The 26316-nt window shown below is 49.3% G+C and overlaps 13 protein-coding genes across 13 annotated transcripts; 6 read left to right on the forward strand and 7 right to left on the reverse strand.

The window, feature by feature from the left end:
• Window positions 1-1371: 1371 nt before the first annotated feature.
• On the reverse strand, window positions 1372-3164 carry CDV56_105487 (putative nuclear membrane fusion protein Kar5; the record flags this gene model as incomplete). Its single annotated transcript, XM_026759106.1, has 6 exons — window positions 1372-1415; window positions 1471-1813; window positions 1864-1920; window positions 1972-2193; window positions 2239-3023; window positions 3107-3164. The coding sequence occupies 6 exons, from the start codon at window positions 3162-3164 to the stop codon at window positions 1372-1374; spliced, it is 1509 nt and encodes a 502-aa protein (XP_026613943.1).
• A 585-nt stretch (window positions 3165-3749) lies between these two features.
• On the forward strand, window positions 3750-4637 carry CDV56_105673 (mitochondrial 54S ribosomal protein uL6m; the record flags this gene model as incomplete). The annotated part of the gene is made up of 3 exons (XM_026759292.1): window positions 3750-4023; window positions 4089-4202; window positions 4264-4637. The coding sequence occupies 3 exons, from the start codon at window positions 3750-3752 to the stop codon at window positions 4635-4637; spliced, it is 762 nt and encodes a 253-aa protein (XP_026613944.1).
• Window positions 4638-4845: 208 nt separating this feature from the next.
• On the reverse strand, window positions 4846-5904 carry CDV56_105748 (3'(2'),5'-bisphosphate nucleotidase; the record flags this gene model as incomplete). Its single annotated transcript, XM_026759367.1, has 1 exon — window positions 4846-5904. The coding sequence occupies one exon, from the start codon at window positions 5902-5904 to the stop codon at window positions 4846-4848; it is 1059 nt and encodes a 352-aa protein (XP_026613945.1).
• Window positions 5905-6882: 978 nt separating this feature from the next.
• Window positions 6883-8343, forward strand: CDV56_105897 (LSB5 family protein; the record flags this gene model as incomplete). Its single annotated transcript, XM_026759516.1, has 5 exons — window positions 6883-6897; window positions 7037-7188; window positions 7246-7550; window positions 7605-8274; window positions 8331-8343. The coding sequence occupies 5 exons, from the start codon at window positions 6883-6885 to the stop codon at window positions 8341-8343; spliced, it is 1155 nt and encodes a 384-aa protein (XP_026613946.1).
• Window positions 8344-9203: 860 nt separating this feature from the next.
• On the forward strand, window positions 9204-9821 carry CDV56_106056 (uncharacterized protein; the record flags this gene model as incomplete). Its single annotated transcript, XM_026759675.1, has 1 exon — window positions 9204-9821. One exon carries the CDS (start codon window positions 9204-9206, stop codon window positions 9819-9821), a length of 618 nt encoding a protein of 205 aa, XP_026613947.1.
• A 187-nt stretch (window positions 9822-10008) lies between these two features.
• Window positions 10009-11892, reverse strand: CDV56_106106 (uncharacterized protein; the record flags this gene model as incomplete). The annotated part of the gene is made up of 1 exon (XM_026759725.1): window positions 10009-11892. The coding sequence occupies one exon, from the start codon at window positions 11890-11892 to the stop codon at window positions 10009-10011; it is 1884 nt and encodes a 627-aa protein (XP_026613948.1).
• Window positions 11893-12899: 1007 nt separating this feature from the next.
• Window positions 12900-14596, reverse strand: CDV56_106290 (MDR family MFS transporter; the record flags this gene model as incomplete). Its single annotated transcript, XM_026759909.1, has 2 exons — window positions 12900-14347; window positions 14413-14596. 2 exons carry the CDS (start codon window positions 14594-14596, stop codon window positions 12900-12902), a joined length of 1632 nt encoding a protein of 543 aa, XP_026613949.1.
• A 2290-nt stretch (window positions 14597-16886) lies between these two features.
• On the forward strand, window positions 16887-17589 carry CDV56_106550 (uncharacterized protein; the record flags this gene model as incomplete). The annotated part of the gene is made up of 4 exons (XM_026760169.1): window positions 16887-16899; window positions 16954-17172; window positions 17242-17520; window positions 17573-17589. 4 exons carry the CDS (start codon window positions 16887-16889, stop codon window positions 17587-17589), a joined length of 528 nt encoding a protein of 175 aa, XP_026613950.1.
• A 327-nt stretch (window positions 17590-17916) lies between these two features.
• CDV56_106608 (DUF2011 domain-containing protein) lies at window positions 17917-18956 on the reverse strand (the record flags this gene model as incomplete). The annotated part of the gene is made up of 3 exons (XM_026760227.1): window positions 17917-18276; window positions 18345-18870; window positions 18931-18956. The coding sequence occupies 3 exons, from the start codon at window positions 18954-18956 to the stop codon at window positions 17917-17919; spliced, it is 912 nt and encodes a 303-aa protein (XP_026613951.1).
• A 938-nt stretch (window positions 18957-19894) lies between these two features.
• Window positions 19895-20763, reverse strand: CDV56_106720 (oxidoreductase, short-chain dehydrogenase/reductase family; the record flags this gene model as incomplete). Its single annotated transcript, XM_026760339.1, has 3 exons — window positions 19895-19918; window positions 19977-20136; window positions 20195-20763. 3 exons carry the CDS (start codon window positions 20761-20763, stop codon window positions 19895-19897), a joined length of 753 nt encoding a protein of 250 aa, XP_026613952.1.
• A 1004-nt stretch (window positions 20764-21767) lies between these two features.
• Window positions 21768-22479, forward strand: CDV56_106822 (LAMTOR1/MEH1 family protein; the record flags this gene model as incomplete). The annotated part of the gene is made up of 3 exons (XM_026760441.1): window positions 21768-21818; window positions 21947-22098; window positions 22182-22479. 3 exons carry the CDS (start codon window positions 21768-21770, stop codon window positions 22477-22479), a joined length of 501 nt encoding a protein of 166 aa, XP_026613953.1.
• Window positions 22480-23265: 786 nt separating this feature from the next.
• Window positions 23266-24374, reverse strand: UBC8 (E2 ubiquitin-conjugating protein UBC8; the record flags this gene model as incomplete). The annotated part of the gene is made up of 6 exons (XM_026760520.1): window positions 23266-23402; window positions 23455-23636; window positions 23700-23814; window positions 23865-23902; window positions 23974-24023; window positions 24342-24374. 6 exons carry the CDS (start codon window positions 24372-24374, stop codon window positions 23266-23268), a joined length of 555 nt encoding a protein of 184 aa, XP_026613954.1.
• Window positions 24375-25456: 1082 nt separating this feature from the next.
• Window positions 25457-26125, forward strand: ATG12 (ubiquitin-like protein ATG12; the record flags this gene model as incomplete). Its single annotated transcript, XM_026760640.1, has 3 exons — window positions 25457-25718; window positions 25807-26006; window positions 26066-26125. 3 exons carry the CDS (start codon window positions 25457-25459, stop codon window positions 26123-26125), a joined length of 522 nt encoding a protein of 173 aa, XP_026613955.1.
• Window positions 26126-26316: the final 191 nt, after the last annotated feature.

Here is a 26316-nt window from a genome sequence, read left to right on the forward strand (position 1 = left end):
CTGGTTCTATGAGATTGCTCTCAGTAAAAAATCCCCGGGTTGCTTTGGGTTCCGCTGGAAAACAGCCCCTCTTTATACTACACTACCCCAGGAATCTGCCCGTTTATCATAATAGTAACCCCGTGGGGTAAAGTCATTGAAAGGAGCATCTTGGTCAAAGTTGCACGGCCAACCCTTGTGCAACCCCCGAAGTTGTGCCGATGAAAGAGGGACTAGACAACGAGTATTTCCCGATCGTCAATGCCGTTAAGAAGCAGGCAGAAAGATCAAAGCAGGGATCTGACGTCGGTGTATGCGGAAATCCAGCAGCAAGTGGGATTCTCCGACATAAAGACGGAAAATCCAGTCTCCTCGAGTGGTGTCTTTGATCAGCTGTGGATCTGCAGATATTAGGCCCGGAGGCCGAGATGGATCCTGACGCGCCAAGTCTGGGGATCTCCGAATCTCTTTCCCCATACATGCGGAGAAATTGCTGAAGCTGAAGCCTGAAGGTCTTCAGGTCAACACGTTGCTCGGCAAGTGCCGATGCCGATAATTACAGGCAAAGACATACCTAGGCCCATTGATGTTGTTAGGGCTGTCGAAGCTTGGTACTGATTGTAGATACATGATACTTGCTAGACATCCAGTTTGGGGCTGTTGAGAGCAGTCATGGAATTCCCGAATTTTCCTCAGCTGATGACCCTCACACTGGAAGTGGCATTATCCTTCAGCAGTCTATGAAATTGTCGTTCAGTGTGAGTCGTCCAGGAATCTCGAGTGTCCTCAATTCATGTCATGGGTGAGGAAATACAGTACAGATACGCGCTATTTTTTATCGTTACCAGGCTAGGGTTACGGGACAGATTGCCGCGGTATTCTTCCAGGTCTCATCGTTTTATCTCTGGAATAGGAAGTGGAGCGTTGACTCTTCTCAGTCCTCGTGTCTGGACTCAGAAAGGGGCAGACTTGTCGCGCATGTGACCTTCGTCCACTATTTGAATGTGAAAATCGTCGAGTGGTCTGACTTTGAGGTTTCTGCTTCGCAAGTAGCAGCTTCAAGGCGACGGATGAAATTCACGAATTTGACAAAATCAGGATAGCCAGTATGTCCAGCATTCAGACCTATAGCAATTCGATGATACTCGAGGATTCAGTGTGACTTCTAATGGAATTTCGTCAATTTTCATGCTTTGTTCACTTGATTATCAGCTCCCATTCCCTCCAGCCATAGAGTGCTTTGGTATAATAACAGAAATAATAAACCCATGGAACTCCCAGTTTCATATGCTCAAGTCCGTTTCCCAGTAAGATAATTGAAACGATCACATAAGTATATGGACTAAATAATGCAAATAGCGAAGAATACGAGAAGATTGTTGAGAACGAAAGCTAAAAGAGAACACCGTGGTAGAATCTGGTCATCGTAAGGTGAACTGGAAATGAATCAGTCAGGGCATGATCAGACGCAAGTCTATGGGGTATACTTACCGGCACCGATCAATAGAGCTGCCAGAGCCAATCTTGGACTGTGCGCGCCTATAAAACTGAGAAGAAGACCACACACTGTCCATGCAGAGTATGGTCCAATAACATTGCCTAAGATTGGGGAATCTCGATATCTGGCCGTCGTCTCGTCAATCATCGCTTGCAAGTTGGCAGCAGTCGCAGTTGCCTTGTCAAGAAGCGCCTGTGAAATTTGGAAGTTGGCTTCCATATGTTGCTGTAATCTATATTGCGCTTCAAGCGCATCGAATTGCTGCAGCTGAGCTGTGTGCAAAGCTTCAGCTTTCGATTGCGAATTCCCAAGAGAAGTCTCGAAATTTCGCAGTCGCTTCAGGATTTAGCTCAGTCAAGGAACCCATTGAAGGACAAGCCACAAACCTCGGACAAGCTCAGCTCTTGTTGTAGAATGAGTCCTAGCCTCTCTGAGAGCCATGACTGGTGTTGTAAGCCTTGTCAGATCGTCACATTCGGCGAAGGTTCACTTACTAGCGAAGCGTCAAAAGTTTCGACATTCTGAAAGAGCCTGGCCACATCACCCTGCACAAGGGACTCGAGCCTGGACTGAAGTGAGAGCGCAAGTTCACTCTGTTTCACGACATTCTGCTCATGAGCATGCACCCTTTGTGCTTCTCTGGTTAGAGCTTCGTCATAAACAGCTTGCAGCATTTGTCGCAGGTAGTTGACGTCATTAGTAGCGTTTCGAATGTCCTAGACAATGTCAGTCGTATTGGTATAAGATTGCTAGACGCGTACCTTGTCGAGGTTTGTTGCATCGATATGTACCCTTGCAAGGGCTGAAGTCGCAGTTGTAACTATCGAATTGATGGCAGACTCAATACCTTCCTTAAAGTTGCCCAGCAGAGCTCTGAAGCCAGTCTCGGTTGCTTCCAGGTCTTGTGTCAGCTTCACCTGCAAAGCTGCGGTCGTCTGCATGAAGGCTTGACGCTGGGAAGTTTCTGCAGAGGCCATCTGAAGCGCCTCTTTGAGCCCATGGCTGAGCTTGATGGAGCTTTCGACTATTGAACGATGAAGCTCGAGAAGCTCCTCCTTCTCGGTCTCAAGCCGCGTTGCTTGACATATTACCATGGCATTCTGTCTACTATTACTATACGATGTCCACCACTGTGGTCGAGATTCCAGTGACCTTAAACACGATTCTAAAATCTCAGGTGGCATAGAGTCTGCAGTGGTGGTCGTGGATTTATGATTGGAAGAAAACCCAAAGAATCCTTTCTTCCGGGGAGCCTCAAGAGTCACTGGAAGACATGGAGGAGGAATTGATGCTCCCGCTCCATTCAGTTCACATACTGCCAGTCGTGCCGCATACAGAGAGCGAACATGCTCCAATGCAAGATATGTACTTGCTTCTGTATGATCCGCCGTTCCCCCTATGGATTGACAAGATGCGACCAGCCTTGAAGCTGCAATCCGGTTGCAGGAAGGTGACGACTTCATGGATTCAAGTAGCTGTACCGCTTCGGTAAAGATAGCATCATGCTGCTGCGTCTTCGACTGTAGGAAGGAGACCAGATCAATATCTGCAGATGCGTTATGGCCAGGTACTGACATCCCTAACTTCTTTATTAATGATGAATTGATAGTTCATTGGCCAAAAACGTACCAGTCACCAGCTTCCCAGCGAGGGCAGGACTTGATATAAGCAGGAGAAAGAGCAGCATTTTGGCAAGCAAGAACGTAGCCAGGTGAGTCCTTGACATCTTGGTTGAGAATAGAGAGTGTCTTTACCGCAGAACAGAGCCGTGAGTAGAAGAGAGTCGATGGAGACGAGGCACAGCCTTGCCTCGATGGCAATGATACTGATATTAGGCAATTAGAAGGAACAATAGCGATAGGGAATGCTGTAACCGATGGTCAAGAACAGCCAGCAGAGTACAAAGATGAAAAGGTTAAGTCTCCCGTAAGACTGAAGCTAGAATGAAGTAGTCTGAGATGAAGCTGAAGGAAACGACAGCGAAAGGAGCAGAGCGAAAGAGACAGACATTACACTATCAAGCGCAAAACAAAAAGATACCTTACAAGAAGCGGACAAGCCATGTCACCAGCAAGCTCTGACAATATGCAGAAAATCAATCATACACAGCATACAGACACCTGGGGATGTTTTCATCCCGATCTATGAGGACGGTGATAGAGTCACGTGAAGAGAGACTAACCCAATTTGGAGCGTATGCCTTTGGACAAAATTAGTTGAGATCCGGAGATTTAACCGCTATCTCGAACAGTCAAACACAATTATCGTCGCCATGTCGAATCTTCTACCTCAGAGCTGCTTCAGGCAGCTTACACGAACCCCTCTCCGGCAGACCCCACTACCTGTCTTCCTGGCATCTGCATACTCCCATCCGCTGCGGACACAATGTTTTTCAACCAGTTCCCCGACACAATCGCGAGTAGGCGGCGCTCCCATCTCGATACCGCCAGAGGTTTCGTTGAAGTTTGTCGACCTGCCTCAGACTCAGGTACGAGGCCGGTCGAAGGAGATTCCTAAGACTGCCATTGAGGTCAAGGGTCCTCTGGGTAAGCGACGGTGTTTCATCCTTGAGTGTCTCGGAAGCGGAATCTAATATACGGTTTGGTCATAGGTGAATTGACCTTGAACATCCCCCCGTTTGTTGAGGTCGCACACGATGAAGCACTCCGGAAGGCCAGTTTGGCTGTTCAAGACCCCTCGGAAGCCCATCAACGTGCCATGTGGGGTATGTGGATGACTCTTGAGTGTCCATGCGACGGACCACGTCTGACTTTTGCGGCTTCTAGGAACTATTCGGGCCCATCTGCAGAACTACGTACTTGGAGTATCAGAAGGGCATATTTGCATTTTGAGTCTGGTCGGTGTCGGTTACAGAGCGAGCGTCGAGTCCACAGCGACTACAGTGGAACCCGAATACCCCGGCCAACAGTTCGTCTCTCTCAAGGTTGGATATTCTCACCCGATTGAGCTTGGTGTTCCGAAGGGAGTCAAGGCCAGCACACCGCAGCCTACTCGTATTCTGCTTGAGGGAGTCGACAAGAATGTTGTGACACAATTCGCGGCGGAGATCAGAGAATGGCGGAAGCCGGAGCCTTACAAGGGCAAGGGTATTTTTGTGAATGGAGAAACAATCAGACTGAAGGCCAAGAAGATTCGGTGAACTGGGGTGGTTTGTATTTTACTTTGGCATTTCTTGGAACATGGTCTGGGCTGTTTCTGTACATGTATATTCAAGCAGAGTCTCTCCTGCTTTTCCAATTGGTATCTATCCTATGTACTTTTAGGCGCATCTAGCGTGCAGGGTCTAACAAAGATTTAGAACAGGTTTAGTGATCCGATTCAATTGTTGTTAGCGTTCGCTTCCATTTTTATAGCTTCAGGACCGTCTTGACAGCACTAATGACCTGGTCCTGGATGGCCTTGGGAGCGGCGACGACTCCCTTGTTGACAGCCAAAGTCCGGCCCTTGCTGAAATCCAACCGCTGACCATAGATATCGGTCACTTGTCCACCAGCCTCGCGGACAATGAGATCACCAGCTGCATGATCCCAGATCTTCTCTTGGTAGTCCTTTTTGACAGGTAGCCGGAGGTAGATATCACCTGCACCTCTAGCAATTGAGCAGTACTTGGCCTGCGAATCGAGTCGCACGCTGGGGGAGGTGATACCGAGGAGCTGAGCGACGGCAGCGTTGTCGCCTTGAGCGGAGTGGGCAGCCTCCACTCCTTCACAGAAAACGGCTTGTTTGATATCGGGAACGGGACGCATCGAGATTGGCTTGCTCTCGGCAAGAGCACCATTTGAGAGGGGTCGGCTAATGGCTCCCTCGCCCTTGATGGCCGAGAAAAGTACTCCCTTTCCGGCGCCATCGGTCTGGTCAACGCCGATACTGGCGGTCATGGCAACCGAGTCTTCCACGGGCAAGTTGGGGCAACCAATAGCACCGACCTTCACATCTCCGTCCTCCATCAAGCCAAGACAGACAGCATACTGACCGCCCCGGAGGAATCCCTTTGTGCCATCGATAGGATCCAGAGCCCAGATTCGACCCTTGGGACCGCCTGCGCTCTTGCCTTGGTCGATGATGTCCAGCATCTCATCTTCGCTTGGCAAGGGACCACCCAGGAGCTCATTACTCTCATTATCTTCCAGTCTGATGTCCTTGACCAGTCTCCAGATCTCTGCGCTCAACGCCTTATCCTCCCGAAGGGAGCTAGCCTCCTCTTCGGCGACGATCTCATCGTTGGGGAAGTTCTTGCGGATAGCTTGGATGATTAGAGCTTGAGCGCCGAAGTCGCCAATGGTGACGGGCGATTTGTCGTCTTTCGAAACCGTGCCCTTGGCCTTCTCGTGGAAAACTTTCTGTGTCAGAAGTGTTGCTCGCTGAACAGCGAGTTCGGCAATGTAGCGCTCTTGTTGGTAGGTCATGTTGGCAATTCGGGTATAAGGAGGTGAGGAAGAAGACAAGTGGGGGAGGAAGGTAAATATGCGCGGGCGGGTTTTAAAGATGATACTGACTCCAAGCAGAAGAGTGGAGCAGAGGATAAGACGGGAGAAGATTGAGAAGGACGACTGGCGAATTGAGGAGCGATCAGCCGGATTTATAGACCGAGGACCCATTGGGAAGCGAAGAAGGTGTACGTAAGATGCTGCTCAGCAGCAATTGATAGTAATATGTGTTGATTCCCTAGTTCATATCGCCCTCAGTCATCGTTTCCCTGCAGTGGTAGTCATCATTCGTTGAATTATTTACTCCTGACTGTTTCATCAGCGTAACCGGACTCCATCCATTCAACACCCCAGGCATCCAGGCATCCAGGTATCCCACCTCTTTCCCCGCCCTAAACTCCTTTGGGGGTGCGGGAGAGGGGCAATCACGAGATTGGCATTGGCCCATTATTAGGGAGGAGTACGGAGTACGGAGTAGGGGATATCGCCATCAACACAGTTGGACGACAGCGATGTCTATCTAATTGTAGATAGTCATATACGCCACCTTCCAAAATCTCTGCCGCATCGTTCATCGGTGGCGCGAAAGGGCTTGGATAGCGGGAGTTGCGCGAACCAGCCTCTTTTTCATTAAAAGTCAAGCGTGTTCGTGTGTTGGGCTTTTAGCACTGCCGCCAGGGCACACGACGGCCTCGGTCGGACTAACAGGCTCTAACACGTCACCGTCTGGCTATTGCTGTGCCTAACTTCATATATCTGTTGCCGAGACCCTGGATTTAGGGACTATACGCGGCGTTGCAGGAAACCAGCTCTAATTACTTGAATACTGATCTCTAGGTCTCACGGGGGCTGAGCTTCACCAAGAGAGGAGTCATCACTGAGTTCGCCTTGGGAAATCATTGCGCTTTGACAGCTTTGATACTTATTTACCCAATAAGACCTCTTAATGACAACGTCATGTTCCATTCATCAGTAAGTGAGCATTGATCATTGATAAGAGCAGTCGCAGAGCATGCTTGATTCTTTGTACTCAAATCATCAGAATCCATATCAAGTTCCTCGTGGTTGATCATATGAAAAGTCGCGCAGAACTGACGGTTACTTTGCGCAGAAACCATACTCGGCTGTGACCGTTCAAATTGAAGTGCTCACCAGTGAGCAGTACGAGATTGAAGATTCAAGTGGAATTGTCGATCTCATCGAAGCGATTCGCATCCAGAGCAGCGGTCCGACTGAAGCAAGTCGTGCGTTGCGTAAGAAACTGTCAGTTCGGTTATCTATCCCTTCTATCTCAGTCATACTTATCTAATGTTTCTCCAGGAAATATGGCAACCTGCATCGCCAACTCAGAGCTCTTACAATTCTTGACTTTTTGATACAGAATGCTGGAGATCGATTCCTGCGAGAGTTCGCAGATGAACCACTCTTGGAGCGTCTACGAATCGCAGCCACCGATCCAGTATCCGATCCCTTGGTCAAACAGAAATGCAAGCAACTTTTCGGGCAATGGGCAGTATCCTACAAGGACACACCGGGGATGGCAGGGGTGACAGCGCTTTACCGGCAGCTTCCAAAGCGCAAACAGCCCGCCACTCAGGCCAAGGCGAAAGTTCTCCGGGATACTGGTAATTCGACTAATAATGAGCCACAACTGGGCCATACAGTCTCTATTTCCGTAGGAAACGGCCCAAGCACTATCTTGAGCAGTCCCAAGCACAAACATTCATCGAGCAAATCTTCTTTCAAGAGAGACAAGAAAGAAAAAGAGAAGAAAACACACAATAGGTCGTTCAGCTTGGATAGAGAGAAGCCGGAGATGCTACAGACTCTCGCCTCCTCCTCGGTCGCCAGTACCAACCTTCTGAACGCTCTGAAGCGGGTGAATCGAGAAACGCAGCGGGTGAGCGAAGATACCGAATGTCTCAACCGGTTTGAGACCTGCAAGCTCCTCAGACGGCAGATTCTCCGGTACATTCAACATGTCGAGAGTGAAGAATATCTGGGAAGTCTTATCCACGCCAATGAGGAGCTGGTTACTGCTCTTATGGCCTTCGAAGTCCTGGATAAGAGTATAGATTATGACAGCGACAGTGACCAGGATGTGCTTGAAAGTGGCTGGACTCCTGACCGAGACGATCTCGACGAATCTTTTGCCGGACTGGTCGTCAACCCTCCCAAACCGCCTCGGCCTCCTCGACCTTTAAGCATATCCGTACCATCATCCTCCCAGCAAAGGTACATCAGTGCCAGTGAGTCTGAGACGGATGAGGATGACGACGACGAGAACAACCCATTTGGCGACAGAAACGCTATCCGCACACCTGGCCTTGAGAGGACTGAGCCTACATGGTATGTATCTTTCATAGTCTTCCTGGTACGCATAGTTCCTGCTAACTCCTGTATAGGAGAGAAGTTTGAACCCGTCAACATGTATTTTTCTCTATTTCACTCGTAACGCCATGTCGCCGCTATACTTTTTATGCCTCTGATGATTCTCCATGTTTACTGTTTCAACGTTTATTAGGTGGGGGGAAATCAAGGGGAGGACAATTAGGATCCACAGCTTAGAAAATCGCTCAGCCAGATTATACCCGAGTTACGTTACAGTCAGCAGCACGCTCTTTACTATTGTATGGGTCGCTCAACAGGATTGAATTTCTCGAAATGGAGGCGGTCTTTGCCAGTCTGCTCTTATGTATAACATCGGAGTCGTTTTCTCAGGGCGTTGGCAAAGCGCAAAGGAAATTTTCCTTCTATCGTCGATTCTCAGTATCGCATTTGAACCAGGGGATGCAGTCGCAAGAATGATATCCCATTTGCCCAAAACTAAAATCAAATCAAAGCTCATGTAGTTCGTTCAGTCTCCGCATCTTACTTTACGCGAAATGCCGAACACCTCCACCCTATCTATTTAGGCACCATTTCGATGTTAGCATCTCCCAATCAGGAAAATAGTTGCTGGTGAACTGCTGGACACCATAATACCATCAAAAGTTTGGTAATCACCAGTAAATTATATCTCTAATGATAATAGGAAGGTCCGAAGGAATCACCCCAAACGGGTAAGCAGTAAATTATATCAACATGAACAATCAGCCGAAAGATATGCGCGCACCCTAACACCGTTTCCAAAATCTGAGTAACTAGCTCTGCCATGACTCAATTCAATTAGATATAAAAAAGGCACAGCGCATCCCAACACCGAAACAGCCAACATTTGACTCTGCGCAGTAATAACTACCACAGCGTACCCGGTAACCACCCGAAGAGAAGCATAAATGACACCCCCAGTCACCAAAATCGCGCTCCTGCGTCTGAAATGCGAGCCTCCCTCCGCATCATTCAAAACGCTCCTCCTCGAAGGCATCGAAGCGCAAGCCAAATTCTCCTCTTACCCGGTCCGCCTCTTCTCCCAAGTCGAGGATCCCTCGCTCATCTACCTCGTCGGCGGATGGGACTCGGCCCAGCAGCATTACGATTGGATTCCCTCGGCTACGAATCAAGGGATCATGGAACGGCTCTCGAAGGAGATGGAGGTGGTGTGGATGTTCCATGTGGATGGTGATGCGGCGCGGCAGGGGGAGTTACTGACCGAAGCATCTGTTGTTGCTGTGGGGCGGTATTTCATGACCGCTGAGGAGAAAGAGGGGTTTAAACGGGTGTTTGAGGAGACGCAGCATCATCTAGAGGGGTTTACGAAGCCGTTACCTGTATTCAAGGGGTGGAGGATTGAGAAGGAAGAAGGGAAGGAGGAGTTTGTGCTGTTTAGTGGGTGGACGGAGGTGCAGCAGCATTTCGACTTTGCCCGGTCCGAGGGATTCCAGGAGTTTTCGAAGATCAACGAGTATGTGGACTCGGCGGAGATCAAGCATATTGTTCGATGGGAGGATGAGTGAGTGCGTTGTGTGGATATGGAAAGATTCATTGACATCATTAGTTCATTCTTCATGAGGCTATGTATGTATGCGTGTATGCAAAACGCCCTTATCTAAAGCAAAACCAATTGGGTATATTTCTCGAATGATCGGGGCATGAATATACGAAGCAGCAGAATCAGACAGACAATGAACTTATGGAGAGAATTCACAGCACTTTTGTTTTCATCCACTCGCTTGTTCCAACGCCCAGGTTGAGCCCGTTGCGAGCCCACCACCGGCGGACGCGTCCCTCCGCTCCAGAAACTGGGTCCGCATCCTCGAGAGCTTCTTCGATGTCGCATGTTTTAAACTCCACTCGCAGACCACTGCGGCGCCACCATTCCAGAACGTTATCATGTCCATTCTTGGTCGGTCCAACCAACAGCTGACTGTCGAAGATCATCTTGGGTCCCTTCAGCCGGTACCAGAAGTCGAGAACATGGACATGGCCATGAGTGCTGGCAATGCGGGCAACGGATTCTGCATGACTATACGGAATGCCTGAAGCATCCCACCAAGCTAGCGACGCCACTCGACCGGACTGTGCAGCGAGTAAAACAGATTTCCCTACTTTAAGCGGGATAGGATTCGATGCAGGAGCATTTGCAGAGGCATTCTTCCACCATTCAAGCACCGCTACCCGACCCTCGGCACTGGCTGACTCGAGTGCTCTCTCCGTATACCGTAATTCGAGTCCCGATGTTCGCCACCATTCGAGCACCTCCACGAAGCCGGCGCGAGAGGCTCCATCCATCGCATCGGCACTGTAATCCTTATTCGGCAGCGCAGGTGCCTCTTGCCACCATGTCAAGATCTTGGGGTTCCCGTATATTGCCGATGCACGGTATGGCAGTTTTGTTAGGCGAGATGTAGTCCATAGCAGATCAAGATGATTCTCTGTCAGGTATGACAGTATGTCTGTTCGCGAGAACTTGAAGATGAGGTGGCAGGCTAGGTCTGATAGCGGTTTCCAACGAGGTAGGCTGTCTATGCGCTTTTTGATAGCAGCAAAGGACCCTCTTAGGATCGTGTATTCCAGAGATGCCGGAGTAGACATCTTGAGTAGGTGAGATTGCCATTCCTTAGGTACAGGAAGGTTTGTAGGAATGCCAACTGCTTTGGCGATTTCCCAATCTTGCAGCTGTTCTTCGAATATGTTTAGCCATAACTCGAGGGGTAGTGATCGCGCGCCCTTCCGAAGATGCTGTGCCGCTGAGATTGCGCTCGCGGACTGTTTGGTCGCTGATGGGACTACTTGTTGTATGCTATCGAGAGCCTGTCCAGAAATTGTCGAGGACACGGCGAAAGATAGCCCTAGGGAACGCTCCATAGTATCATGTAGCTCTTTTAGACCATCCCAATGTAATTGAACAAGTTCCTCGGGACCATTCGATCGCGACAGGGCTGGCTTGACGATGTTGATCCAGGGCCAATATCGGTCGACTTCTGCCAGCTGTCTGGTGCTAAGAGGATGCTCCCACTCCGAAACTGTCATTCCCGGTATAAGGATGACAGGTTTTGTTGAAATCCAGCCACGAAGAAGCGCCAGCGTCAACGTGTTGGTGAGGCCAAATAGCATCGACCCCAGCGCTCCAGCATCGATGGGGGCAACGAGGAGCATATCAGCCCACTCACTGAGCTCTGCTGCCTTGGCTTTAAGCCACCTTCGAGCACCGGTCTTCTTCTCAAATGTTTGGCTATCCACAGTATCCATGTAATGAGGTATCTTGTTTGCGCCTGCTAAGAGGGCCGAAGGCTCGTCCGTGATCAGCCGTAGTTCGATGTCGGGATTCTGAACGAGAGAGGGTAGTATGTTGTCGACGAAGGCGCTTTCCGTCGACAGTAATATACGCCTTCTGCGGCGTTTCGATGAAATGGCGACATCTCCCGCGACATCGTTCGAACCGATGTTGGTAAATGCAGAAGGACGAATTGATTTCTCCTCAGTCTCCCCATCAATCTCCATCTCAGTCGGCAGAAGGCTTTTTGAGGCAAAACCTGCCAAAGCACCAGATTTTGTAGAACTATCCGGCCGTAATCTCACTGCCATGTCAGGAATATGGCCAACAACCGTTGAAATCAGCCACGAGAAAGGTTGTGGCGATGATAATCGATACGGAGCAGAGTTTTGTGGTCCGTGGAGCAAATCGAAAAGTCCAAGAGGCTATCCGAACGGCAGGCAAGGGTCAAAAGGAGGACTTCAACGAGCCGAGCTTTCTCTGTACACCTTATGACACGAAGACGCCTGAGCGGAGAAGTGCTGAAAGCGACAAGGAAGCCAAAAGGTAACGAGGAAGTGTCGACACCAGAGCCCAATGGAATTGGGTTACTTCAATTGCAGCCCAAATCGCTCTCCTTCAACAAGCAACGATATGGAATCCATGTAAAAGAATGGTGGCAACGCCCAATGGCTTCTCTTTAATGCAGCTTGACAACAACGGGTCGAGCGTGTCAGAGGTGAGCTAATCGACTAAGTTGTTGTATGAGCGGGTTGACCAGGAAAGCGGTCAAGAACAACGCAAGAAAGTGGAACGAATGTTGACTCGGCGGTTCCCAGGATAGAGCTCTCGGTTCCAGGCCAATTCGGCGTTGAAACTTGTTAGTCGCCACGTCTTCTTCAGTGATGCTCTGTCTGTGACGCCACCTATCTACCGAAACCGGTCGAAAGTTGGTCGACGTGTCAAGGGTGTTGCTGAGACACTCGAAATACCTGGAGCACAGTGGGCTAAGGAAAGATACTGACACAGTCACACAACACGGAATTTTGGGACAGGAATACTACTCGGCTTGGGATGATCAAAGGCAAATCAATCGTAAGACCCTCGCGGGCTCATGGATCCCGTTGTTTCTACGGCTATCGGCGGGGAGAGGGAGATCATGTGGAATCTCCGATCTCTGATTGGTTGATATAAATCAGCCTGAGGTACTTCTTACGTCCACCATAATTACGGTGTGCAAGGAGCAGAACAACTGCATTAAAAGACAATAAACAGCTTAGTCTAGCGCCTACCTACATCATATGTATATACCTGTCGATTTACGATGTGGATAGCATAACTATTCACGATCCCTTCGGGCCAGGTTGTTGTGCAACTTGTGCTCCCGCATGGCCATGCTGACCAAGGCCCCCAAGACGCTGAGTCCGAGTAATGTCAGGAAAACCGCCCGTAGAGAATCCATAAATGCGTTTAGAACTCCTGCCTTCCAGTCCTCAGGAAGCTTACGGATCGCGTCCAGACTGTCCCTGATGCGTGAGATAATCTCTCGGGCATGCTCGCGATCACCGAAGCGCGACCACAGCCCTGACTTCAAGATATTTTGGAAAACTGCAGAGGCAATGGTGATACCGATCGTACTGCCTGTGCTGCGGAATGCATAGGATGCGGACGTGATGACAGCATGGTGTTCGTGGTCTACTGCAGAAATAAGAGCCACGAGGGTAATAGTGAGCATGCTGCCGTAGGCCGTGCCTAGGCAGAAGAAGTAGACGAAAGGGACCCAAGCAGGTGTTGCCAGGTTCAGAGTGCAGATTAGGGCACCTGCAGCGACGAAAAGAATCATGGAGATGTTGCTGAATATCTTGTACCGTCCGGTAGCACGCATGAGAATCCCCGAAGCAAGAGAGCCGAGGGATGTCCCAAGCGCCTGGGGTATCAGCCTGACGCCTGCGGCAGTGGCCGACAGGCCCTCAACCTGAAAGTATAAAGGAAGGTAGAAGAGGAGTCCGAAGACCGCCATCGTACTGAACCAGTTGGTAAGACAGGCCGAGGATACGGTCCGGTCGAGGAGCAGACGCACAGGGATGACTGGTTCAGACGCAATGTTTGCCTCTATATGAATGAAGATGCAGAGGAACACGGCAGAAAGCGGCAATGTCGTGAGAATCAAGGGATGAGTCCATGGCACCTGATTACCGCCAGTATTGAGTCCGAGTAGCAATAAGACAAGTGTAATGACCAGCGTGATAGCTCCCAGGAAGTCCACCCGCTTTAACTTGGCCGTGTCGGTTTCCTTGACGGGTATCTTCACCGTCACGGCAACAAGGATGCCTGACACGACAACGAAGGGTACCTGGATTAAGAAAGCCCATCTCCATCCCAGAGTGTCGTTGACCCATCCTCCGAAAACACCGCCGAGTCCACTTCCCGCTCCATAACAGATGTTACCAATGCCTTGCCACACACCTCGTTTGCGAAGAGGAACCAGATCCGATGTGACAAAAGTCGAAATAGCCGTCAAACCACCGCCTCCGATTCCTGCCACAACACGACCTAGTACAATGGCACCTTGGCTCTTGGCCAATCCACATATCAAGTTCCCGGCAGCGAAGAACACGTTCGAAAGAATTAGACCAGCGCGTCGCGAGTAGATGTCGGTCAATCGGCCGCTCAGCGGTTGAAAGGCAGCATTGGAGATCAGGTACGAGGTAGCTAGCCAAGAAAGTAGAGAGAAGGAATTGAACGACGACGAAATGGGCGCAGTGAGAGTTGCAACGATCGTCGTATCTGGCGCGGTTAGTTATGGACTCAGAACGATGCCTGGCCACCGAGCCAGTCGCGAGAGCCAGTACCTAATGCAGCCAGGAAGACACCTAACCATATACATCCAAGAGTTAGAATTAGTTCCTTGGAGCTGGGCTCCTGCCCTGGGTCAACTGCGGTGTCATCATGTTCATGGGTGTTAACGCCTGGGTGTTGAGTCTGTTCGCTCAGGAGTGGTGTCTGCTCTGAGACTGTAGAGTGGTCGGAGCGCATTTCTTTGCCTGAAGTTTGAGCCCAAGGCTGATGATGTCTTTGCTCTGGATCTGAGCGCTTGAGCCGGTAACAGTAACAGCCTTCCTTAACAATGAGCTCAGCATGGGTACGGAGATACAGACGCCCCTCTACTAAGCTAGTGGAGTACCCCTTCGTTTAATCAAGTCATCTAACCGCCATTGGACCGAATCCTTCAGTTGATCGGCCTTTTTTCGATGTAAGCGGACCGTACCTAAAGGAAAATTGATGTTAAAAAATATGTTTAACTGAAATCTATTTAATGTTTTGATAATGTTGTTTAGTTTGTGCTTAAAGACCAAGCAAGGCGGGGGCTTCAGGTAATGTCACCAAACTCTAAGTCCCACTCCTTGTTAAGGGGGACTAAAAAAGGAACTTCTTCCAAAATTTCTACCAAAACAAATGCTCACAAGCGGATTTGAACCGCTGACCTCATGATTACTAGTCATGCGCTCTACCAACTGAGCTATGCGAGCTAATTGGTTGAGCTATATTTGTCAAGCTTGCTTTATGTAAGCAAATCGAAGAAAGAGAGATGAGGCTAAAAATTGCTGGCACTCGAGAAAACAGGAGCTTAAAAAGAAATGCTCACAAGCGGATTTGAACCGCTGACCTCATGATTACTAGTCATGCGCTCTACCAACTGAGCTATGCGAGCTGATTGGTCGAGCTATATTTGTCAAGCTTGCTTTATGTAAGTTATCATGTGTCCCCTAATTCTTCTCTCCGGACTAGCAAGACTACCCTACATAGCAAGGGGAAGCAGAAAGGAACTCTCGCTAATAAAGGTTTATAGTCCGTAGACAGAGGTGATTGCAGATGGCTTAGGGTAAAGCGCATCACCAGCAATGACGAGATCCTTGGTTCGAAATGGCCCTAGGCCCCACCAGCGAGAGCATCTATTGAGTTGAAAAGCTAAATCAAAAGCTCAAAGCCATCCCAGGTTGACCCCGAACATACTCCGTAGACGGGATCGGGTTGGAGAAGGCACAATCGATGACATCATGGTGAAGATGTAGCGCGCGTGGTGTAAGTTTAGCTTTGTACATGAGGGCAAAAATATGGACAAATTAATGACAAGAGCTCGCATAGCTCAGTTGGTAGAGCGCATGACTAGTAATCATGAGGTCAGCGGTTCAAATCCGCTTGTGAGCATTTCTTTTTAGCTCTTGTTTTCTGTTTTTCAAAATGTCCGAGTGCGAGCAATTTTTTGCCTCCTCCCTCTTTCTTCAATTTACACAGCAGACATTTTCAATTCCCGGAGATTGCAACTGTCATATTGTCCCTGCTTAATCAGGACAATCGCCCAGTAGTAGCTGTAGGATTGCTGATTGCCCAGCGTTCCTGTTAGTGTTTCATTTCAGATTGACGCAACCTCCTCGCTCTCTATGTGAGACAATGTAATAAGAAAGCTCATTGTTTCGTTAAGCGCTCCAGAGTACGGAGTATGAGAAATTGAGTGATGCATGCTTTGTGTAACACAGGAGTTTCATTTGGGCTTTCTTCATTGGAACATATAACTTAGGCGAGCAATGTCGAGCTTCAAGACTACCATGTTAAATGCTGATGTCGATGGGCAATTAAGTTCCAAATGAGAACGTGAATCGATCCGACCTGCTAGCCTGTTGCTCTCACTCTGACTCCGTAGTCGGGGGGCGTGCATCAATCACTTAGAAATTGATACTATCCGTAGCCTTTATTTCCCCTTTTGTCTCGTCAACTGAATTGTAGATACAGAGTAGATGACTTGCCTTTTCCCCCCACATTCAAGAGCTCATGCCGATCTCCTCCGTACTGCAGTGGCATAGTGGACTTCGTTGTTGGAGCTGGTAGCTCCAAGACCAATCAATGAACCGCCTGGACGGGACAGTTGAGTAGCTTTCGCGGGCTAATAGACATCTAGCATTAGCCGGCCGATCTTGGCTCTTCATAAAGGACCATATGCGTGGCTGTGCTTGGAATTTGACCAAGGAGCATTTCATCAATCAAAGGAAAACAGTATTCAGCCGGTTAGGATCTAACCAGCTGTGGACAAGGGACAAACCGAAAAGGAGTACGAGACTGGACGATCGTACCTCCCATCCATCACGTGGCGGACAAGCCATCAAAACAGTCATAATAACCTTTCGCCTTCGTTTGTTGGGTATTTCATCACTTCCTTTACTCTCTCTGAGTTTCAGATCTTCACGCGAAATCGTCTTCAGCAAGGTTTATTTTTCGCTACTCTAATCGCTTCTTGCTACATTCTCTTCTCTAGCTACCAGCTCCCAAGATGCCCGGTGTTCGTATGTGAAGCTCCGCTAGCTCTCTCCTAACTTGCTGTCTGACCTGATGATCAGCTCCTGATGCTCTTCAGCAATTGAAGAAGGGCTTCAAAGCCATTTTCTCCCGCAGAAAGAAGAAGGCTCAGAATAAACAAACTGAGCCTGCCCCGACTGCGGACAAGCCTGCGGAACAGCCAGCAACCGCCGCCGCCGGCGGCGCTGCTGCTGCGGCCGCTGTACCTGCCACGGAAACCAAGCCAGCAGAGCCAGCTCCTGCTACGGATCCTAAGCCTGGTACGTTGTTCCGCTATATGTTGCTTCACCCGGTGAGTGGCCAATGTCTCACGAACTAATACTTTGCAGAGCAAGTAGCCGTGGCAGATAAGTCAGAAGGGGCGGCAACACAACCCACCGAGACGCAGCCCCCGCCTTCCACTACTCCAGCTCTCGAAGCGAAGACAGAGACGCCAGCCCCAGAAATAAAGGCCGAGGCTCCTGCTCCGGAGCCCACGACAGCCGCTGCTGCTGCTCCCGCTGCTGTTCCGGAGACAACTACTCCCGCGGCTGCTCCGACGGAAACTGCCCCTGCTGCACCAACCCCGGCTGCTGAAAAGCCCGCTGAGACCGCAGAGCCGCCCAAGAGTGAGTAATTGGATCTCAGACCATCGAGGTCGATTATGCTGACCAAAAATAGCCGAGGAAGCCAAATAATCGTTTGCTTTGCGCCAGATATCATTTCTGAACGAAATCTCCAAACAGTCCCTCTTAATTCGATCTTTACTCTGCACTTTCGCGTTTTCGCAGTAGCGACCAGTCGCCTCATAATACCCCATGTTTCTTTTGTTGAGCTGATCTCCCATGATTGCCATTGTCGTTGCCGTGGTTGCGTTGCATAATATACCCCTCCTTTTGTTTATATTGTGCCTGGTCAGATAATTAGAGCAATGCAGCTCGCTTGATGACCTGTATCACCTACTATTGTAGTCGTGGTAGATCATCGCAAGTGGGTGAATTGCAGGCATAACCGTTGACAGTAGTTCAATCGCTAACATCAGAAGCATCTTTCGTCTCCACTTCGGCGGAATCTTGCTTTTGTCCCGATGCAGCTGCAGCTGCAGCTTTCAATTCTCGTGCTTTTTGTCTCCGTTTGATTTTTCTCTCCCGATTCTTGCGATTTCGCTTCTCGGCTTCATTGTGCTTTGCCTCCTCTGCGGCCTTTATTCGCTTCCGCAACTGGATACGTCGTTTCTTGCCGGGCTTCTTTCGAGACATGGGGACTTTTGTCGGAGGATTCGTAACGTAGATAGTTGCGACTGCAGTTGGATCTTCAGATACAGGAGGTAACTTGGTATGCTGCCGGTTGAGATGTGTCACCCGCCATGGTAGATGGCAACCGGGCTGATTGAAGCATCAAATTAGCGAATCAAACCAAACCCAAGTGAGTCGATAGAAAGCCCAACACTTACCCAGGGCACCTCCGACCACTCCAGCATCTGCTGTCCGGTCACAGCAACTTCCTCGAATTGCTTCTTCCTAATGGTCGAAGCCGAATCCTGCTTCGCGCCAGACCCAGTAAGCAGCTCCGGCGTCGTAAAGTAATACTGCCACCCTCGGAAGGGATTCAGAAATCGCCCCTCCCCATCAACCGCCCCAGGCGTCGGCGAGCGTAACCGAATTCTCAATTTTTGAGCACCCCCGCTTACTGCTTTCTCTCCGCCTTCCGTTGCAGCTGTCTTCTCGCCCTTAGTTGCAGATTTCGGCGCAGCAGGGGCGCTAAATAAACGGAACTCGAATTCCTGCTCCTCATCTTCTTGTTGCTGGCCGTCTTCCTGTGATTTGGTTGCTGGAGCGGTGGACTCTGCAGGCGCTATCAATGCATCAAGGTTGAGGAGTTCGCCCAAACGTTGATGGGCGTCTTGGAATGACGAGTCCGACTGCGGTGAGGGTGATCGTGAAGTCGAATCTCGCGAGAGGAGTTCATCGCGACGAACGCTGTAGAGCAGGCTCAAAATTAGTCAAAGCATGGACAGCTGGATTTGGAGATCACGGTACCGTTTCGCGTCTGGGAGGTCGAACATATTGTAGAATTTCGTGAGGATCTTTTTAAGAATTTAGGCCATTGAAAAATGAGTCAAGGCCCCTTTTGCCTGCCAGGCGATTGTGTTGGTCTAGAATACAATGCTCCGTAGAGAGGTAGTGCGGAGCGAAATGCTGATTCCGAAAATTGTGGAAGTGTCCTTTTCCACGCACGGGTATCGCTACGGCCACGTCCGCGGGGATCTGCAAGTCTGCATCAAACCCAACCGACGCCAACTTCCTTCGCTCTTGGGAGCTGTATGATGTATTCCATCGCTTATGGAGGGTTTGACTGTTCTCAGAAAGCCTTGGCCTAATGTCATCCTGCTAATGCTGACCAAGATGTAGATACTCTGTTCAAAGGGGTAAAGCAACATGTGGCCATTCATCGAACTGAATGGCTGTTTCAATTCCACAATAGAATCTGAGCAGTGAATGAAGGATAGTTGCCTACTTCCGTGAAGAAACATAGCTTCTATCTGGAATACATCGTTCACCATGGTCTGGTGATTTATATACCAGGGCTGGTCTACTTCCCTTGCTCCATGCTACTATACTTTCTCCTCTCCCTCATCATCAATGTCCTGGATGAGATCTGCTGAGGTTGACCCCTTGACCACCAAGCCAATGTGTTCTCTTTTATCTCAAACATGATCCTTGCGGAGATAGTCGAGCTATTGCTGTCTGGCATTATCTTCTGAGAGGAATGAGCGCAAAAATGGGCAAGTGAGTTGAAGGCTTCCGGCCCATGAATCCTGTCCAAGGGAGGAATGAAAAATACTAGTAGAAACAACGAACTACGGCGCATTTGATTGAATCCGTTATCGTTGCTCACGGAACGGGCTCCAATGCTCGCTGGCTCCAGGACCAGGCAATCTGAGCAGAAACATTGCGTTTCATCACCAGCTATATGATTTTTCGAATGGTACACATATATAGACTAAACACAACGACCACCGTCCACCTGAATCCCAATCGTCATTAGTTAGTGCTGATCTAAAATAAATGAGGTAGATACCTACCTCCAAGTTCACTCCCGTGATAAACTCCGCCTCATCACTCGCCAGAAAGCAACAGGTATTCGCAACATCCCGAGAAGTACTGGGCCGACCCAGCGGCACAGTTGAAACAAAGGCCGCTCGGTTCTCTTCTGTATCTGGCTTACCAAGGAATAAATGTGTCCTACAAAGGTGGGTCATTTTCAAGTCTTCACATCAGCGGTGCGCAGCTTTATACTTACATCCCTGTACTACCAACAACAGGACAGACACAATTAAAACGAATCTGCTTGGGCCCATACTCGACGGCCATCGTCTTGGTCGCATTGCTAACAGCTGCCTTTGAAGCATTATACCACGTCAAGCCTGGGCGGGGACGCAGTGCAGCCGTCGACGAGATCTGGATAAACGACCCGGGCCGGTTATTCTCAAGGAAGTACGGGACTATGACGCTCGTGGACAGATAGATCGATTTGATATTGACATTCATGCACAGGTCAAAATCTGCATCGGTGACTTCAGCGGTGGGTTTATTGCTATAGGTCGCACCAGCATTATTGACAACAATGTCGAGTTTCCCGTATGCTTCCAGTGTTGCTTGCAGCAATGCCTGCCAGGACTCCCGCCTCGTCACATCGGTGAGGACGAACTTGCTGTTCAGCTCGGCTGCGGCTTTCTCTCCGCTTTGCTGCGATAGCTCTGCAATGATGACATTGGCGCCTTCCTCGACGAACTTCTTTGTGATGCCGTAGCCAAAGCCTGATCCGGCGCCTGTCACAATGGCAACCTTTCCTTCCAGCCGTCCGGGCATGATTGATATATTATATGGCTCGTGCGGTGACCAGATTTGAACACACCTGAAGGAGACTAGATCCTGATATGTCAAAGAGTCTGAGTGGTTGATGATATCAGCAGCTACGGTGCATATGTGCTGTTGATGGAGGGGAACTACATATAATGCGGGGCCCACCAAAAGCACCAGGAGACAACAACAAGAGGGGACAAGGTCGTAGCGCCTTTCCGTACAGAGCCTAGATTATTTCGCTGTCAGAATATGATGATGAGCGGCTCCATTTCTCGAATTAGTTCACAAAAGGGAGTGATCGTCTGCTTTCCTGTCGAAAAAAAGCCCCTTTTCATGGCCAGTGACTGGGCAGGAGATCCCCGAGAAAATAAGGCACCAGAAAGGACCTTGAGCGCGACTAAGGGATCTAGAGTGAGAGAAAAGAAATTGGCAGATAAAGGGAGACAAGCACTCTAGCTAGTCGTATGTATTCTTGTTCATTGTGGTTAACTAAAGTAGTAGAAATCGTGGTTATCTCAAAGCTGCGCCAGTGATGCCTGAGAGGGCCTGAAAAGCATGAATATGATCCGATGTAATGGATAGACAGTGGAAGCATGGGGATGTTTCCCATCAATAGATCGATTTTTTCACCAGGTCATTTAGGTTGTGAAGGACGGCGCCGATATTCCAGATATCAAGGAGAATATTGGCTGACGAAGAATGAGGCCAATCTGGGGTTCAATGCCATCGATGCGCACGGACCAATCGAAAACACCGGATTCCGTCACGGATTCAGTCGATGGCTGGTGGTCGTGCGACTCCAGACAATTCTCTATCTAACCTTCCCAGCATCACCCGTCGGTATCTTGCCGCGGCCGATATTTGATATTGATATTCTTGCGTTCCTTGCATAATCTTTCTCGTCATTCGAATATCCGCTACGGCTCGATCTTTCCGTTGCGAAGCACGTGCGACTATCCCATTACCCAACACTCGATACTCGATCGTCGCTCTATAATACATCAACATCAATGGGCGTCTGTGCTTCTTGCCTCGGGCTAAATCGCCGGGAAAGCCACGATGTATGTGTTCTTGATTCAGCACCAAACAGAGAAAAGGACCATGCCGCCGCAATCGCATGATGCGGCTGGTCACAGCGATTATCAATCCCCAGCCCTCCAAAAGGCATACTAACAGTCCGGATCACTAGGCCGAGTCCTCGCGTCTGCTGGACGACGATATCTACCAGTCCGGCTACGGCTATGGAGCTCTTAATCACGCGAATCAGCTCAACAACCCCGACCCGGAGAATATAAAGCGCGAACGAGAAGCCCTCGAAGCAATCTGCCAGCGAACCTCAGAGTGAGTATTTACCTGCTGCTCTCTCGTCTCCAGGCCAGCCAGCTACCTCGACTTCCGGACAAGAAGCTGACCCAGACACCTAGTTCCGTCATCGACATCTGGTCCCTCCAACCACAACCTCATCTCCAACCCCGCGCGACACTACACGGCTCAGTGGCCTCGAAAGCAGGTTCCAGCAGCGACGACCCCGTCAGAATAATCACGGCCGACCCATCGCCGTCACCGACATCGTCCAAGTCCGGCGCTGCCAATGACGGCACTGTCCACAAGCACTGGGGAGAGGTGGTCATCAACCCGAGGAAAGGAAAGAAGGCCCGGCCAGGTCTGAACACAGATGAGACGAACGGCCGAGATGTCTTTGGAGTTTTGAAGGTGACGTGAAACCTGCGGACGAGGGGGAGACGATCTCACGTTGATACGCTGCATTCCTTTTCTTCGTTCTACTGGGTCGCCGGCCGACGGTTGTTTTCTACTTTCTTCGCTTCGCGGACTTCGACTCTTTCGCTTCTTTGTCGGGTGCTTTCGGCCAATCCCTTCTTTTCTTTCCGTTCCGGTCACTTGACAAAGATTAATACCCTCTTGCGTCTTTTGATTCTCTCTTACTATTATTACACTTGTCAGGTATACATTTCCTTTGTGTTGCATATTCATCATGTTTGGGTAGATTCCATTTTCCGACACTCCTCAGTCAAGAGGCAGTATCGTGTTATTAGATAGTGACATAGCTAATTGGCATGTCTGTGCACGCACAACACTATTAACTGATCTTAAGTCTCCGAGTAATGTCTCCATCTTCAGGAAAATTGATCCTACGGCAGTTCCTGCAGAGGCTGGTACTGTATAAATCATCCTGGCTTATAAACATGCATATAATACTAGATGCTGAAATGAACCATGAGTACAGAGGAAGTGAGCAATCCAGATGCACACAATGTCAGACAGCAGACAGTTCGCCAACTCCAGTTGATTGCTGATTAGCTGATCGTAACCTGGACCTCGGCTCAGCGGCTGCAAACGTCAGTTGCGCCTTGAAAATCAGTAATAACTCCGCCAGTAACGCCCGCCAGCCTTGTTCCGGTAGAATAACAGGTGAATATAAGAAAATAGATGGCATAAATGCAACAGAATGCGCACCGGGTTCGAGCAACCGACCAAGATTCGATTGATCTACACGTCATCCATCGTACCGGCTGGCTCCTCAGGGCCAGATTCATAACTTCCAGCCGAGCTTAGATCATCTTCGGACTCAGTATCCTCTCCGGCTTCATCGACTGCCTCTTTGCTGGCATACTTGGCCACGTATTCTGTCAACCCAATCAGTAAGCGTTGCCCCGAGCCAACCACTGAAACACATACCCTTCACTTTCGCCTCGTAGCTCTTGGGTTCCCTCATTAACATCGCAGCAGCCTCGCCATTGAGCGGGTCTGAAGGGTTCGGGTAGCGCAGGAGCTGAGGGAGGAACACCTCGAAAATGTTGATCATATCGTACATCGGCGACCAAGTTTGGTTGATAACATCAAGACACACTGAGCCGGACCTGCGTAAAATGAGAGGGTTAACGTTGGACTTTGACTTTTGAGCAATAGCTGGGATGCCTCACAGTTCATCGATATTCGGGTGGAAAATCCGGTTCACGAAACCAATGCTCGGACTCTTGTAGGGATATTGATCGGGTAACTCGACATGAATCTTCCAGTGACCGCCGGCGAACGGTGCTATTTTTGGTCAGTAGATGCGCAGTTTTGAGGGAGGTTGCAAAACTCACTCTCTTCAGGGCCCTTGAAGCGCACGTAAAATTCTTGCCTATGCGGAAATCATCAAGTCAACAATCTGCGTTGATGGTTGGCCAGGAAGGTTTAGAAATCGCAGCATACACTGTCCAGAGGTTAGTAGTCAAATCCAGTGGCGAGGCCCAAATTACCCACTGTTGTCATTAACCAATGTCACCTCGTAGTCACTCATCAACCTGGAACCATATCAGTAAGGTCCAAGAGCCGACATGGAGTTCGAAAATCGTTGGCTCGAATGTGCAAGCAGATGTGAATTCCGGAAAGTAGGGTCAATGGACGTTCAAGACGGGGGTGGCATACATCCTGCCATTTGGTTAGCTTTTGTCCACTGGGTTGCCTTCAAGAGGAATCCTAGCATACTTCATAACCTATACAAAGAGAAAAAGACGACTTGTCAGCTTTTGTTCATTTGCGAGCCGTGGCCCTCAAGGGGATCATTCGATTGAACTCACATCGGTCTCGATTCTTCGCTTCGGGCTGCTCATTTTGAGAACTTGCAGACTGCTCTAGCCTTATATCCAATGATATTCAAATATGGATTGCAAAGAAAGGTGTAAATCGCTTGAAGTCGATTGAGAGACTCGTGCCCAAAGGGTTCTCCAAGACCGGAGCGGGGAAGCAATGAGCGGGGGCAAGATAACGAGCAACGGCGCGCGATCAAAGAAAGGCTTGACGCAACGTAAAACAAAGACCGGCGGGACGAAGATCCTTGAGAAAAAGACAGTAGTAGTAGAATATCAAGGCAGTACAACGGGAAGGACGAGGTGTTGGTCAAGGAGATATAGTGAGCAGTAGACCACGGAGAAATGGGGAGCCAGTAACTACAGAGAAGACTAGTACTAGTAACTTATAGTCGTAGAGGCAACTCGAGAATGATTTATCGAGTGATGGCACCATTTAGTCGGGCAGTCATGTGGCATGGGATGACTCAGCGACGGCTCCTCTGTCTTCTTACCAAATCACTTCCTTGCTCTCCCTGATCTCTCTCTGGATAAAGCTCGTGCTTCGGATTCTTCCACCGAAATGATCTACCCTTTTCAGGACGGAATTGATCGCTATTTGGTTTGCTTGAGTTGTATGCTGTCAATGTAAATTCGATACGTATTGAATAGATGGGCCAGCGTCATCAACCGGCCTTTTAGTGGGGTATTGGCGATCTTTCAGGTTATCAGCCGTCGATAACAAGTGTCACTACGTCAATAGTCGGTGCTTGTGATCCATCCAAAATAGGGTGGCATCTAATAGTCATCGTTGTACACTATCACTCCACTGGACATCAGAAATCAAGTCGAAAGAATCGAGATGTTATCGCTTAAATCCCATATCTTTTCTCTTGGTATTCATGCTACACTGTTGGTAGAGTGCCTGAGCCATGGTGATCGGACCGAGCCCAACTAAGCCCTGTAAACGAACTACCTAGTAGCTAAGGTACAAATTAGCTCGTAGATCCACCGAACAACTCTCCTAGTGCAACAACAACCTCCTGTAAACATTTCATCAGTCTCAACACAATCATCTACGGACTGCAAGTGATAGCCTCGCGCATGCCCCCAGCACATACCACAAAATGGACTCTCCATCACCAGAAAACGCCTCGGGGACAAGTTCTCCAAATCCGAGACCCCCACACATAGCTGGAAGCAGACTCAGTCATCGACCCGCTAGTCAAAGAACAGATTCAGATTCAAATAGCAGAAGTACCCCTATCCCGGACGATGAGCATGGAGCAGATTTACCAATGACCATGTCCGCCTCGGTGGTGCTTAGCAGCCTACCGCGCGATGCCCATCGAGCTTTGGCGGATGCAGAGGCTGTCGATACAGGAAAAGGTAAGGAAATATGTGTGGGTATTACTTCGGAGATTATCAATAGACTCACTTTAATCGGAAATCTGTGTCTTCGTCTAACTCTGAATAGTGACTGTTCGCTTTCAGCCTCTTCCTTCAGCACCTATTCTGAAGAATCGGGTTTTCAAGATCAGTGCGTCGCAGAAATTCGAAACAGTTGTCAAATTTCTCAGGAAGAAGCTTGACTGCAAAGACACAGATTCTGTCTTTTGCTACGTCAACAGCGTCTTCGCTCCGGGGTTAGATGAAGGTGTTGGGGGTTTATGGAGAGTGAGTATTCTTGCTACAGGCGCTTCTGCACTAAAAGTATAGACTAAAAGCTTTCATAGTGTTTCAAGACGGATGATCAATTGATTGTCTCATACTCTATGACGCCAGCGTTCGGCTAATAAAACAGATGCACATATTGCAATGCAACATGCAGGCATGAGGAAAACACATGGGTTCACTTCATCGGTAAATTTTCGAGATCCGAAAGATAAAGCCGCCACCACACATGATACCATTAACGGTCATAATCATTAAGAACAAGGTACATCGAGCCCACAATACCATAAGTTTTGATTTGGTAAGGGCAAGA

This window comes from Aspergillus thermomutatus (assembly GCF_002237265.1).
Source record: "Aspergillus thermomutatus strain HMR AF 39 chromosome Unknown NODE_110, whole genome shotgun sequence".
Classification (NCBI taxonomy): Eukaryota; Fungi; Ascomycota; class Eurotiomycetes; order Eurotiales; family Aspergillaceae; genus Aspergillus; species Aspergillus thermomutatus.